This window comes from Aspergillus pseudonomiae (assembly GCF_009193645.1).
Source record: "Aspergillus pseudonomiae strain CBS 119388 unplaced genomic scaffold BDV37scaffold_92, whole genome shotgun sequence".
Lineage (NCBI taxonomy): Eukaryota > Fungi > Ascomycota > Eurotiomycetes > Eurotiales > Aspergillaceae > Aspergillus > Aspergillus pseudonomiae.
The window spans coordinates 1-14,391 of NW_022476084.1; the positions used below are offsets into that span (position 1 = coordinate 1).

Here is a 14,391-nt window from a genome sequence, read left to right on the forward strand (position 1 = left end):
TTTTTTTTTTTTTTTTTTTTTCCCCTTCTTTCTTGTGATGCATCTTTACCTTTTTGACTTTTTTTTTTTCTTCTTTCTTTTTAATTTATTTTTTTATCTCCGCTTTGAAACCCCTCTGCTCACGTATAAATTTGGCCGTCACCCGTCTACCATGCTCGTCGATCCGCTCATACTCCTCAAGGGATGCTCATCGACGGTGAAAAGTGGGCTTGTGAAGCTTGCGTCCGCGGACACCGTGTGACGACTTGTAAACATCATGGTGTGTGTCTCTTGTCTACCTCCTCACTCTCCATCGTGGATAAAATATCTAACTATCGACCCCCAAACCCCCAGATCGACCGCTAATCCGCATCAACCGGAAAGGTCGACCCTTCTCCACCTGCTCCGTATGCAACAACACCCCCTGCCCAACACCAGAAGAGCATACCAAGCTCAAACGCGAGGCCGAGGCCAAATCCTCTTCAAAAGTACAATGTGACCAAGCACCACCACCTGAGACCCCTCTAAACCTATAACCAAAACAAAGAAAAAAAAGAAACTCTGAATGAAGAAAAACCAAAATCACATATAAGCCACACACACACACATATACACACTGGCACAAACATTTTGTTATAAAACACCGCAGGCTGATGTTGGGTTGTTTCATTGAGTTTCGCTTGTTCCAGAGAGGTGCCGCTAGAGTCTCTTCGCGTTCGAATTCTGTCTTAGTTCCCATTGCGCCGAGACCGTCGTCGAATTCGCCGAGCCCCCAGAGTCGTCCCCAGATCATGGCCGGTTCGAGTCCCGTCGTGTCTGCGCCCCAGCAACAGCAGCAGCAACTGCTGCAGCAGCCGTTACAGTCGGAGCTGCACCAATCGTTTGCACGGTCGAGTATGGCGCTGCCGTTCACCGGCGGCGAGTTTGTGGCGCCGGCGTTGTGCTCGATGGGCGATGTGCCTGTGTCGCTGTCGATGGTTAGTCCGTTGGATGCGGATCCGACGGGGCGGTTGTTGTTTGGGGAGGCGGAGTTCGGGAATGGGGGGTTCTCGTTGGAGGATTTGGATGTTGGGGCGCTGGAGAGGGAGGTTCTGCAGGAGGATTGGTCGTGGTTGTCGGAGAATGCGCTCTAACATTTGTGGTGGGTGGGATCGGTAGGGATGGGCTCTAAAAGGTTTCTCACGATGATGACGATGACGATGATGAGTGATGATCTTGTGTTTTTATCATTGGGTGGGTTGTTCTCTCTCTTTTTTTGGATTTAGCTTGTATGCTTAAGGGGGGTTACATTCTTTCATGCATATATGTTCGTGCCAGTACCATAGATTATGGTCAAGTACATAGGTCTGCGACCTCAAGACAAATGCTATGCTCATCGAGAAAAATAGAACTGCCAACTTCTATACAGCCGAGACGAATGCTTGCTACATGATATGCCAGGATGTGCAGCGGCCAATAACAAAGAGGGATACTAACAATAGCCAGACCGCTAACCCAAAAATAATAAACCTCAGCTCCGGGCTCCCCAATGCAAATGACAGACAGAAAATATACCTTCCGTGCGTGTATATACATCGGTACAACACGGAATCTTGCGACTGATCGACCATGATAGATCCAACTACACCTCCTGGATGTAGTTGGCGGGCACACTCTTGGTCACTCCCCCTCTTTCCACGTCGGCCCATCCGTCACCGCTGTCTCGGTTGACCAGCACAAAGCGATCGCCTTCCGCCATGCTCCATTCCATGTCGCTGCGAGCCTCGTAGTCGTACAACGCCTCCACGTACTTGAGCTTCTTAGCGCCCCGGCGAGGAGCCACAGCTGGTCCAACCTTCTTGCCCGCAGCACTACCTACCATTGAGGCAGAGGAGCTGGAATAAGTGGACCCCGGGCGGTCAGCCATCCCGGGGCTCGCAGGCGCTACGGACGCCGCGGGTGCCGGTTCCACGTAGGAGGCTGGGACGAGACCCTCGGCCGAGCCAACACGGACGCGCATCCATCCAGACCCATCTAATTAAGGATGAAAAGTCAGTAAGGCTGCAACATTTCTCTTGAACATGCGGGAAACCTCACCATCCGGTTCAACAATAGTTACATCATCCCCGTCTTGAACGGTTATCTCGTCGGCCCCTCCGGCTTGGAATGGATAGATCATCTTCCCGCGTGGTTCGCTTGGCTTCGTTGATTCAGCTACTGGCGGAGCCTTAACATATTGTGCAGGTGGTGGAGCTAAAACCCTATTTCTCTTAGGCTTGGTCTCCTGAACAGGGGCCGGAGTTGCCGCCGCTTCTGGCACTGGGGATGGAACAGCCGATTCGGTCGGGCTAGCCAACGCGGGCTGGCTGGCGGCGTTGGACAACGACCGGTTAGCACTAACTGCATACCCAGAACTCAATGAGTTCATCGTATCCTTCCGAGTTAGGGACGGCGCGGCAGATGAACCAGTCGTTGTCGGCTCAAGGTCGAGTTGTGGCGTAGCATTGGCCTGTTCTTGTCGTTCCACTTTGAGCTTCTTTTTCTCTTCCTTACTCTGTTCGCCAGGACATTCGGCAGGGACTTTCATTTGGCATTTGCTGTGACAAGTATACCCGCAATCCCGGCAATCGAACCCCTTCGCCGAGAGTCCCCATATCCGCTCCCCGCAGAGGTCACAATTGGTCGGGATTTTGAACGTTTGCGACTTGAAGTTGTGATTCTTGGCACCCAACGATAGATCACCTACTACTGACATAATCGTAGATGTTTCGACTTCGGCAGTGAGCTTCTTGCGCTCCGCTTCATGCAAAGCGCCCTGCAGGTAGAAGATAGATCGGACTATATCGACCTCGCTACGGTTGTCTTTGCCTTGTTGGATGTTCTCGCGGATCCGCTTGGATGTTTCGACGTCCCTGCGTTTCTGGTCGGCCTCGACCCTTAGTTCCCGAACTTGCGTTTTACTCTTGCTGAGCAGGTTGCGCAAGAAGACCTTTGCAGTCTCGTCGGTGATAAGCGCTTCGTCATCGTGCCAAATAGGGCTCGGCTCGAAGGTCATGTTAGGTGGTTCCTGTGACTGGCTGACATTGTGGCGCAAGAACATGAGTGAATCGAGGTGTGGGACATTCCGTGGGATTTCGTTGAGTAGATGGGACATATGTTCCATACTCTTAGACAGAGAAGACTTCTCCAGTTGCGCTGCAAGTGACCATAGCGAATTCAACTTGGATACGCGCATTTCGTTGAGGTTTTGCAGGCTCTGGAAACAGTATTAGCTATATGGATTTCGACCCCTCGGGTCCTTTCTCACATCTAGTAGCTCCGGGACGTATTCGTGGTAGAACCGTTCCTTCAACTTGTTCGTCACGTTGATGCTGATGAGGTACGTATTCTGCCTCGGTTAGTAACGGTCTTCAGGCAGAAAGGTGCTACCAACTTTGACGTTGTTCATTTCCAAGATCTGCTGCTGATATGCAGCCTGGGCCTTGGGTTTACTATGATCGAACGAATTCTCCATCTTTTTCCGCCTACCCTCCACTTCTTGGCACACCCCATCGTATTTGCCCTTTGCCTTCTTGAGGTCGCCGTAGGCAGCGTCTCTTTCCTTTTCCAGCTTCGCATGAAATTCGACGTGAGACTTTCGGATTTCCTCATATTGCGTCGCAGCTTGTTTCAGAGGTTCCGCAACCTGGAAAACGAGGTCTGTAGCGAACTGATCACGTTCCCCCGCATGCGATTCAACGGCTGTCAGGTGCGTAGTCCAAGTGGTAAGTGAGGCGCTTTCGAGGGAGCCTGGAGTCATGGTTGGAGTATCTCCGACGCTCAATGCGCTTATTTTCTTGGCTTTGCGATCGTGGTATTTTCGGCAAAGGGCCGTCAGCTTGGCGGCGTACTCCTTTTCGATGGCGCTCCGTTCCCGGTAGAACTGTTGTATCTCGTCGAGCCATTGTACCCCGTGGGAGACCTAGTCAGAAGAGCTATTAGTAACAGTCTGCTAGAATCAATGCCAAAACTGTGTTCAGTGAAGCATGGAGGTAGTCGTGGGAAGTGACAAAGGAAACATACCCAATTGTTGACTGGCTTGAATGCATCCTGTTGTAGATTCGCGTTAGATATACCCTTCTCATCGTATCTGAACGGTGAGTACCTTTAGTTCCGCTCCAAATTGAGGAGCCACATCGGGTGTTGCCATTGTAGATGTGACAGCCCCTCAGAGATCGCGCGCATGAGACTTTTTGATGTCAAGGACAAGACTTTAAGACACAAATCTGTTAGATTTAGGCAGCTATGATTGGAACCGACTCTGCCACGTACCTCCACGTGCTGTCTTGTCTTGTGCGACGGGAATGCTTCGTCGTGACTTCGCTTTGGAGAAGAAAGGAGTGGCCAACCGCTAAGCGCATCTGTACCTGACAATCTATCTACCTGAAGGGGTCGGCCGAAGCGGGGAAGATGGCTGGAGTAACGCCGGTGACAATACCGAACGACTGTCTCAGGCCACGTTGGCGGCTCTCGGACGCCCACCAGGGCCAAGATAGGCGTAATATTACGTCATGGCTGTCCGTACTGAACCACACCCTCCACCGCCTTCCGTATAACGTTAGATGATATCTGCTCGATCGTTCGCCTAACCAGGAATAGTGTGTTTGCAGTATGCTGGGCGGTAGGTGTTGGGTTTTTTGGCGGTCGTCACGTCCCTCTGAGAAATATACCTACCAGGCGCATATATAGCTGCTGTGGTACTACTCTTAGCTTCTGCGTCTGAGGAAGACTGTCTCAATACCTAGTCTTTCCAACCCTTTTACTACAGAGGTTTTCACTTTCTCTTCCACATACCTCTCCCGATCGATCTTTTCTGTTCCGGCGAGCTCGCTTTACCCCGCGGCCCTCTCTTCACCGTCTTGATCGCCTCTGCCTCGCCTTGACAGCCTTCGTCCAATCACCTAATTTTCTCTATTCCGCAAAGCTCCTTCACAATGTCTGCAGAACAGCCTACTGAAACTGCCTCCGCTGGTAACCCTCTGGCTGATCGCATCACCACGGCCGATGGATCGAAACCCGAAGGTATGCGTCATTCCGTGTTGCCAATAGCAGTCGCCATACGTGATCCATACGACATTTGCTAACGTCACCTCCGTGCAGAAACTACCGAAAAGACCGACAATGAGCAGGCCGATGGCGCTGCCACACAGTTGGGCGGCTCGGAACTTAACGAGCCTGAATACACGGTCGAAGTCAAACTTAGCGATCTCCAGGCGGATCCTAACAACCCTCTTTTTTCCGTGAAGAGCTTCGAGGACCTTGGACTGTATGTAAAACCTTGTGCTTTGGATCTGCCATCCTATCCCCGCTAAAGACGTGTCGATCATCAGGGACAATCGCATCTTGCAAGGACTGTCTGCGATGAACTTCCGTAAACCTTCAAAGATTCAAGAAAGAGCGCTCCCGTTGCTCTTGAACAACCCTCCGAAGAACCTGGTCGGCCAGTCCCAGTCGGGTACCGGAAAGACAGCCGCGTTCGTCCTCAATGTCCTTAGCCGCTTAGACCTGTCAACAGAACAGGCGCAAAAGACGCCCCAGGCTCTGATCTTGGCTCCAACCCGAGAGCTGGCCCGTCAGATCGTTGGTGTCGTCCAGGTGATGGGCCAGTTCCTGGACGGTCTTTCCATCTCCACAGCCGTTCCTGCAGACACTAACAGTCGCCATTCGAAGATCGAGTCCTCCGTTGTCGTTGGTACTCCTGGAACAGTCATGGATATGATCAAGAAGCGTATCATGGTTGCGAATAAACTGAAGGTTCTTGTTTTGGATGAGGCGGATAACATGCTCGACCAACAGGGTTTGGGCGACCAGTGTATTCGTGTCAAGGCGTGAGTTCCTAGGTCTTCCCTGTTATTAAGTTAGGGCAGTTTCAGCTAACCGTACACAGGTTGCTGCCAAAGGATATCCAAGTCGTTCTTTTCTCCGCCACCTTCCCCACCCACGTTCACCAATATGCGTCCAAATTCGCCCCGCAGGCCAACGAAATTACGCTGCAGCACGAAGAGCTGACCGTCGAGGGCATTAAGCAACTTTACCTTGACTGCTCCGATGAGGAGGATAAGTATAAGACTCTTGTTCAACTTTACGGTCTTCTTACCGTTGCCTCCTCTATCATTTTCGTTAAGGTTGGTGGCCCTCCTTCGTCATCAGGTCTCATCTAACAGTTCATAGACACGAGCATCCGCCGTCGAGATTGAGAAGCGTATGGTCGCCGAAGGTCATACTGTTGCGTCTTTGACTGGTGGTATCGAGGGTTCTCAGCGTGACGCTGTCATTGATCAATTCCGTGCGGGCCAGGCTAAGGTGTTGATTACGACCAACGTGCTTGCCAGAGGTATTGATGTCTCTACGGTGTCCATGGTTATTAACTATGTGAGTCGAAATGATGAAGCGTTGCCGCCATTCAGAGAAATCAGTGCTAATCTAGTGGTCAGGACATTCCCGAGCTTCACCAACCTGGCGCGCGGGAGCGCCAGGCGGACTTCCAGACCTACCTGCACCGTATCGGTCGTACCGGACGGTTCGGTCGTGTCGGTGTCTCGATCTCCTTCGTTTCCAACCGGGAGGAGTGGAATATGCTCAACCAGATCCAACAGTACTTTAACTGCACTATCCAGCGGGTCGATACGAAGGACTGGGACGAAGTGGAGGATATCATCAAGAAGACTATCAAGAACACCCGTGCCCAGGCGCAGTTCGGGCGGTAGAGTGCGAGGGCGGAGCACGGCGACCTGTATTGCTTTAATTGATGGCTGATGTGAAGATTTACGAGGTTTTCTTATGTGGAGGAAAAGTCCCAAAGAACCATAGATACCAACGACATGACCATATTTTGAGAATCTCAATCAACCTGTAGATATCCTATTGCTATATTTTTGTTGGTGATTAGAATTTTTGTAATCTCATAGTCGCAAGTAGATCCGTAGAGGTCACGTGCAGTCGAGCTCTGCATCACTTGACAATCTGTAGCGCTAGCCCAGCTCATGCAGGAGATCGTAAAATGCATATTTAGAAACTCTAAGCTTTTATGGGGGTCTTATAAGATTTTCAAATTTTGGAAAATAACGTACGCTTATTAGAGGAATTGGTATGGTTGATGGTTAATGGAGATGAATATATAGAGAGAGAGACGGACGCTAGTGTACCAAAGTGTCAAATATCCGCAAATCTACTAGTAGTCCATCGGGGATCGAATGTAGATTGAGTAATCAGCTATCAGGTGACTTCCCCCGAGGAGGACCGATCAGGTAGCAGCTTCGGTTGGGTTTTGATGTCGAGTAACGTGGTTCCAGTGTAGCAGTCGACAGGTCATTCCAGATTCTTGGAATGAGGGGGTTTGATTTGCCGCAGCCCCGCGTTGCATTCAGTCCAACATCATCTTGCATTTAGAAGACCGGAGACTGAGACCCCTCGGGAATGTGTGCTCAAGGTAAAATAAATTCGGACCAGGAGTGTACGGGGACAATTAATATGGGATATCTACTTCAAGCCTATCATTTCTGGTGGAGTTGATTGTATTGATCGGGGAGATAAAGCAGGAGATAAGTCGGTCACTATCGATAGAGGGGAAGAACAATGATAAGGGATCCATCCGATACGATAAGGTGCGGAGAGACCAAAGAATGAAAGAAGGTTCAAGTCAATGATTACCGTACCAATTCACAGGTCACATGCTGTAAGGGAGGAATGCAGCTGCAAAAGGAGACCAGCTTCTTCTGCTTTCCTTTTCCCTGCTTTTCATTTTCATACGTACTATATATCCCTTGGTTACCCTTTCCCTTCCTCCTCTCTTCTGCACTTACCTCCTCCTCCGTCTTTATACCTATCCTAATCACCACCAGCAAATATGACCACGGATGGCCCCGACAAGACCAGGGCTGACGGGACAAGCGTCCAGGCCGCTCCTTCACCAGAATCTCATTATAGCACCCATATCGTCGTAAGTGGGAACCCATAGTTCTCCTCCGCAAAGTTCCCCACACACTGATCTATGACCTAGTTGACCACCTATCCCGGGCAAAGTGGCATAGACCCCGTGCCCCTAAACTGGGGTGCAAAGGACGCCAAATCCCGTGGCCCAGTCGTGGTCTCACGCAGTGGGCCATTGCTCAAGCGACGCAATGCCATGGGCGCCCATGGCGGTAGCTACAGCATTTACAACGCCCTGGCCATTGCTGCCGGCGACCTTCCCCCTGACTTCCGTCCGGACTTCAAGAACAGCGAACCCACCTTTAACTTCCCCTGGCAACCCGCCTGGGCTGACAAAGACAAGATCGTGGCAATGGATCCCTACGGTCACGACATCGTCAACCAATTCCGGGATGAGTTGAACGCCGGTTGGGATATCCGGCCTACCATGGCTGTGACCCGAGCTAATATGAAATTGGCGGAGATCGGCGAGGCAGTGCGAGACGGGAAGCTCGACGTCGATGGTTCAATCGTAGTAGATTCCTCGGGTGAAGTCCGGGTAACGAAGGTCGCCGTCGAGCCGGTGTGGTATCTCCCTGGAGTTGCGGACCGATTCGGTGTCTCGGAACCGATCCTGCGTCGGACACTCTTCGAACACACGGGCGGCAGCTACCCGGAGCTGATCACTCGGCCGGATCTCAAGATCTTCTTACCGCCTATTGGTGGTCTGACGGTGTATATCTTTGGACCGCCCGAGCGTGTGTCGGATGAGAACGTGAAGCTGGCCTTACGTATCCACGATGAGTGTAATGGAAGTGATGTCTTCCAGTCTGATATCTGTACATGCCGACCTTATCTGGCGTTCGGTATCCGGGAGGCGATCCGCGAAGCCCAGAATGGAGGCAGTGGTGTTGTTATCTACTTCCGAAAAGAAGGTCGTGCCTTGGGTGAGGTCATCAAGTACCTGGTGTACAACGCCCGCAAGCGTGGCGGCGATACGGCCGATAAATACTTTACGCGCACGGAGAACATCGCCGGTGTGAGAGATGTATGTCATTACGTTAACTTTATCCTACCTACTATCACCATACTGACATCCTATCTAGATGCGCTTCCAGGCTCTCATGCCCGACATTCTCCACTGGCTTGGAATCAAGAAGATCGACCGCATGCTCTCCATGTCCAACATGAAACACGACGCTATCGTCCAATCGGGCATCAAGATCCTCGAACGAGTCCCCATTCCCGAAGATATGATCCCCGATGACTCGCGCGTTGAGATCGATGCGAAGATCAACGCCGGATACTTCACGACGGGGCGACAGTATACCATGGAGGAACTGGCCGAGGTGAAGGGACGCGGCTGGGAGAAATGGGAGGATATCACGGTAAGCTCGCCCCTTATCTCTTATGGAATAACCGTCCACTGACATCTTCATAGCATTAAACTAGACTTACAGCGACATTAACCGAATCAACCAACGAACGGGATGATAACATATGACGGCCTGACTTTCGATCGCATTCACAGATGGGATTTTCATTGCGCCATCTTATGCATAGTTAATTGAACTCTATTAACGAAACTTGTCACCGTGATCTCTTCTGTAAAAGTTGTACAAAATCCCCTCGCCAGTAAGCGTACGTGTGATGTATGTGCATGAAAGTAGATATAAACGTAGATAACTACACCGATCTACAAAGTAAGAAGCAACAGAACATGAATCAACGACCGGCACCACTCCCGACCAATGTCCTCCACCCCAAATGACCAGAATCCCCATTTCAACGTCATAGAACCACACCCCAGAAACAGCCTGAAGGACACACCACCCAGTAGAAATCGCGAATTGGAGATCTCGGCCCAAAGCTCCGTTGATAGCGGACGATAAGCGGGCAAAATCTCGGTATTGCATCCCGAGCACGGAAACTTTTCCTGCGATTCCCCGCTTTGCGATGACTATATAAGATCTCATTATCCTGAGATGGTCATGTAGTCCAATTATTTAAAGATCACATTCTACATTACATCGTTTACTACTTTTACTTTCTACATTTATTATAAAATTATAGAACATATTTTTTTTCTTGTTTTGGAAGAGAAGCAAGAACACATCAAAGATGGGCTCCCACGTCACCCCGCAACCCCACGTCCCCAAAGCCGGGGTATGGTGTCCCGCCATCACCTTCTTCGACCACAGCACCGACACAATCGACTTCGTCGCACAAAAGAAATACTACTCCTACCTCTCTAAGACTGGACTAGCTGGACTAGTCATCCTCGGCACAAACTCCGAGGCCTTCCTCCTCACCCGCGAAGAGCGCGCCCAATGCATTGCTGCGGCTCGCGAAGCCGTCGGCCCCGATTTCCCGCTCATGGCGGGTGTGGGTGCCCACTCCACAAAGCAGGTGCTTGAGTTAGCGCATGATGCTGCGGCCGCGGGCGCGAATTACTTGCTTGTGCTCCCGCCGGCGTATTTCGGGAAGGCGACGACGATGGGGGTGGTGAAGAAGTTCTTTGCCGATGTGGCGCGTCAGTCGCCCTTGCCGGTTGTTGTGTATAACTTCCCTGGGGTGTGTAATGGAGTGGATCTTGATTCGGAAACTATTACGGCTATTGTGCGCGAATCTGCTGCCAGCCGGGGAGATGGGAAGAGTAATGTGGTGGGTGTGAAGTTGACTTGTGCTTCGGTGGGTAAGATTACGAGGTTGGCGGCCACATTCAAGCCAGAGGAGTTTGCTGTCTATGGTGGTCAGAGTGATTTCTTGATTGGAGGACTTAGTGTTGGGTCTGCTGGGTGCATTGCGGCGTTCGCGAATGTGTTTCCCAAGACCGCGTCGAAGATTTACGAGTTGTACAAGGCCGGAAAAGTCACGGAAGCTATAGACTTGCAGCAGAAGGCGGCGCTAGCCGAGAGTCCTTGCAAGAGCGGCATTGCGTCGACCAAGTATGCTGCCGCGATTTACTCGGCGCCCTTGGCCGGAATTGAGGGGGCCGAGGAGAAGGCGAAGCCGAGGACGCCGTATGAGGAACCCGGAGAGGGTGCTAAGAAGACGGTGAGGGAGTTGATGGAATCGGTGTCTAAGCTTGAAGTTAGCATCTAATAATCCTGTGGATATGCGCGAATTCAGGTGAACTCAAATAGGAAGCTCGGGTTATCTCCACGAGGCCCCCCCATATGTGTATAGTGTGTTATTCTTGGGAGTTGTACTGCGATAGACCTAGTGTACTTCGTTCATCCAATGATTAGAAATCGGAGAGTCATGGTTTTGTGCGAGTGGAATGTTTCCCATGCTTTCAAAATGCCTCGTCTCCACGTTGGGGAGATTTCGCCGAACCGTCTCCGAGTGAACCCCATGGTCGTAGTTAGATGGTAGTAGCAAACATTTCTGGATAAACAGGGTATCCGGGTTTAACTAAATGTAGCCAGGCTGATGACTGGGCTGGTACCTGGTGAAGGTGAGCCAAAATTCGATATAGATTTATATATCAGCAAGTTGACATTGGAACCAACAGTTAATACCCTTGATCGTGCTAAAATTATTACTGCATCCGCCCACAACTGTAGGTTTCCAGAACAGACGATTCATGGGCAGCTCCAGCATTTACTCCACTGAAGAAGAGCTGCTGGGGAATTCGTTGTTTGTGGGGTGTGAAGAGAAAATCTCCCGATAAATCACCGGCGGTAAGGCCATTGCTTCGGCTCCCCGCTTCCAGCACAACGCTTCTCCGGCCGGGGTAGCATTGCCGGAGCGATCACTGCAAGCACAGGGTAGATGTGAGATCTTCGCAAATGTCATGCCTGAACAACAGCATTGAACGGGACTATGGGGTTTATAAAGGTCGTGAACGAGCAGATATCTGTCCAGGAAACGGCCCAGTCACCACTAAAATATATGATGTACCTGAAGGCAATATCCCCACACTAGTTCTTAAGTCAACACCTTGGCGCGTTTAGGGCAGGTGGAAATTAATTTTCTCGTATGCATGACGTGGGTATGCCATCCGGCTAACCAGCAATCGCAGTGCTCAGACCGTTTGATATCCACACATGGTTGAACTGAGTTCTCGGCTTCATCCACTTGGAGCCTTGGAATGCAAAGGCCATGGTGCCTAGCCTTTCCCTTGAAGGGCATGCCGTTCGTGCATCGCCGCGAAACGGGAATTTGGACGAGGGGAGCCGACTATAAATACCCTAGCCACGTCCGACAGAACGAATCCCAGAATTGCAATCCAGGTTGCTACCTATAGCTACTGCAAGAGACCTGCCGATATGCATATCAAGCCATTCCTCCTTCCTGCCCTTGCGGCTGTTACGCAGGCTGCCAGTTACTCTGGCGACCTTCGGCCTCAAACACACTTCTCTCCACCTTCCGGCTTCATGAACGATCCCAACGGCCTCTTCTATGATGGCAAGAGGGGCGTGTATCACTTGTACTATCAGTGTGAGTCTATTCTTGCCACTCAAACCAGACACGCGTAATAATGAGTGAATAGATAATCCTACAGAGACAGTTGCTGGGAATCAGCACTGGGGCCATGCCACCAGCCCTGATCTATACCACTGGACAAATCAGCCTATCGCCCTCGCTGGGGACAAGCCTGAAGAATATATCTTTTCAGGCTCTGCTGTGGTGGACAGCAACAACACCTCAGGATTCTTTCCCGATCAGGACGATGGTGTGATAGCCATCTACACAGTCGATACCCCGACACTTGAAACACAGCACATTGCTTATTCCCGCGATGGTGGATACACTTTCACCAAGTATGAGAACAACCCGGTCATCGACATTGGCTCGAAGCAGTTCCGTGACCCGCAAGTAGTGTGGCATCCCGAGACTCAGCAATGGGTGATGACTATTGCCTATGCGCAGGACTTGGTCATTGGGTTTTACACATCGCCTAATCTCAAAGACTGGACGCATGTGTCGAACTTCACCCAGGCTGGGCTGCCGGGCGACCAATTTGAATGTCCCAACTTGGTCAAGTTTGCTGTGGATCCCGCTGTGTCCAAAGAGACTAGCAAGTACGTGCTTTTCATTTCCGTGAATCCTGGCGCCCCTCTCGGGGGTTCGGGAACGTTTTATGTGGTCGGCGATTTCAACGGCACCCATTTTACCTCCGAAGTTACCCAGGAGACGCTTTTTGATTTCTCCAAGGACAACTACGCTGCTCAGTGGTATTCTGGAATTCCTGAGAACGAGCCTCCAGTCTCCATCGGCTGGGCTAGCAACTGGGATTACACCGAAGAGGTTCCCACTGGCCCTCTCGAAGGCTGGAGGAGCGCCATGACTTTACCTAGAACGCACGCCTTAACTAAAGTTAATGGAGTCTGGACTGTGACTCACAGCCCGTTTGAGGGCCTCTCTGCTATTAAGGACAGGCAGCTCGTGAGCAAGAGCCTCCAGTCAGGGGACGTGAAAGCGAATTTCTCTGGGGTCCCGTCGAAGGCTGTATATTTTGATGTGATGCTGAAGGGCATCGATGTTGCCAAGCCTGCGGGGCGCGTGAGCTTTAACTTCACCTCATCTGCATCGGGAGAATTCCTCGACGGAGGAGTGTCCCTGGAGGACCGTTCTTTCTGGATCAACAGAGCTGGAACCCATCTTTTCACGATTGAAGATAATGGAAACTACACATCCTCTTCCACAACCACTATCTCGTCATTTGGCAACGGCACGTTCAGCTTTTCGGGCGTTATCGACCGCTCTGTGTTTGAAGTCTTCCTTGGTCAGGACGGGATCCAGAGCGGAACCATGACATTCTTCCCAAGCTCCCCACTCGATACCTTGGCTGTTTCCGCAGAGGGTCTCAGTGGTCGGACTAGTGTTAGTGTCAAGGCTTGGGGTCTCCGGAGCGGCTGGAACTCAACGACAGCCAGCAAGAGGTTCCGCGCCTGAGTCAATTGGCGCTCGGAGGGTCTCAGTTTATGATTGTGAAGTTATCGCATGGATGCATAATTGAAGATTTAATGTTAGAGTTGATTTCTTATCAATGTTCTCCAGTTTGTACCCCGTACACCGTAAGGTTAACATGACTCTGTACTTTGGTGGATGCTCAATAGAGGGGCAGTCTGCATTAGTTGGATTGCTTTCTGCGGTCCAGAGCATTGGAGAGTCCCAAAATAAACAGCATGATGTAATGTCACGTGCCATTTGAGGGCTTCGCAGCCGCCTGAGGCGGAAGGTAATATTACATAGTCAGACAATACAACCACTCAAGAGGCAACGATACAGGTCCCCAAGCTCGTAATACCATAACACCTGTCGGTTTGCCGGAACTGCAGTGTCCCGCGATCATACGACGCTTAGCGCCGAATCTTGGCCGAGGGTCAGTCGCCATTGCTGTCAGGCACCACTTTGTCCTTCTTCCAACGATGTGCAGAACTGTGAACAGGTGACTCTGCTCTGCTACGTGGTTTCCAATAATAAATCTATTATCAGTATATCCTTGTCTCTGCAGTGGCGAATACACAGAGAAGG

The 14,391-nt window shown here is 51.0% G+C and overlaps 5 protein-coding genes across 5 annotated transcripts; 4 read left to right on the forward strand and 1 right to left on the reverse strand.

The window, feature by feature from the left end:
- Positions 1-151: 151 nt before the first annotated feature.
- On the forward strand, positions 152-1,112 carry BDV37DRAFT_275085 (putative Cu-dependent DNA-binding protein; the record flags this gene model as incomplete). The annotated part of the gene is made up of 3 exons (XM_032085335.1): positions 152-235; positions 364-467; positions 551-1,112. 3 exons carry the CDS (start codon positions 152-154, stop codon positions 1,110-1,112), a joined length of 750 nt encoding a protein of 249 aa, XP_031936946.1.
- A 488-nt stretch (positions 1,113-1,600) lies between these two features.
- Positions 1,601-4,147, reverse strand: BDV37DRAFT_275086 (putative actin polymerization protein Bzz1; the record flags this gene model as incomplete). The annotated part of the gene is made up of 6 exons (XM_032085336.1): positions 1,601-1,992; positions 2,056-3,214; positions 3,266-3,346; positions 3,392-3,919; positions 4,021-4,047; positions 4,103-4,147. 6 exons carry the CDS (start codon positions 4,145-4,147, stop codon positions 1,601-1,603), a joined length of 2,232 nt encoding a protein of 743 aa, XP_031936947.1.
- A 220-nt stretch (positions 4,148-4,367) lies between these two features.
- Positions 4,368-6,848, forward strand: dbp5 (ATP-dependent RNA helicase DBP5). Its single transcript, XM_032083179.1, has 6 exons — positions 4,368-5,019; positions 5,098-5,263; positions 5,328-5,825; positions 5,885-6,122; positions 6,169-6,369; positions 6,432-6,848. Exons 1-6 carry the CDS (start codon positions 4,932-4,934, stop codon positions 6,702-6,704), a joined length of 1,464 nt encoding a protein of 487 aa, XP_031936948.1. The 5' UTR covers positions 4,368-4,931; the 3' UTR covers positions 6,705-6,848.
- A 995-nt stretch (positions 6,849-7,843) lies between these two features.
- BDV37DRAFT_275088 (putative GTP cyclohydrolase II) lies at positions 7,844-11,010 on the forward strand (the record flags this gene model as incomplete). The annotated part of the gene is made up of 4 exons (XM_032085337.1): positions 7,844-7,936; positions 7,997-8,953; positions 9,012-9,293; positions 10,027-11,010. The coding sequence occupies 4 exons, from the start codon at positions 7,844-7,846 to the stop codon at positions 11,008-11,010; spliced, it is 2,316 nt and encodes a 771-aa protein (XP_031936949.1).
- Positions 11,011-11,943: 933 nt separating this feature from the next.
- On the forward strand, positions 11,944-14,266 carry BDV37DRAFT_227276 (glycosyl hydrolase). The gene is made up of 2 exons (XM_032080280.1): positions 11,944-12,351; positions 12,404-14,266. Exons 1-2 carry the CDS (start codon positions 12,180-12,182, stop codon positions 13,807-13,809), a joined length of 1,578 nt encoding a protein of 525 aa, XP_031936950.1. The 5' UTR covers positions 11,944-12,179; the 3' UTR covers positions 13,810-14,266.
- The last annotated feature ends 125 nt before the right edge of the window (positions 14,267-14,391 follow it).

Coding starts and splice junctions, on each gene's coding strand:
- dbp5 (XM_032083179.1), top strand. CDS start 4,932: ATGTCTGCAGAACAGCCTACTGAAACTGCCTCCGCTGGTAACCCTCTG. Junction 5,264..5,327: donor AGCTTCGAGGACCTTGGACT/GTATGTAAAACC, acceptor GTCGATCATCAG/GGACAATCGCATCTTGCAAG. Junction 5,826..5,884: donor CAGTGTATTCGTGTCAAGGC/GTGAGTTCCTAG, acceptor AACCGTACACAG/GTTGCTGCCAAAGGATATCC.
- BDV37DRAFT_227276 (XM_032080280.1), top strand. CDS start 12,180: ATGCATATCAAGCCATTCCTCCTTCCTGCCCTTGCGGCTGTTACGCAG. Junction 12,352..12,403: donor GTATCACTTGTACTATCAGT/GTGAGTCTATTC, acceptor ATGAGTGAATAG/ATAATCCTACAGAGACAGTT.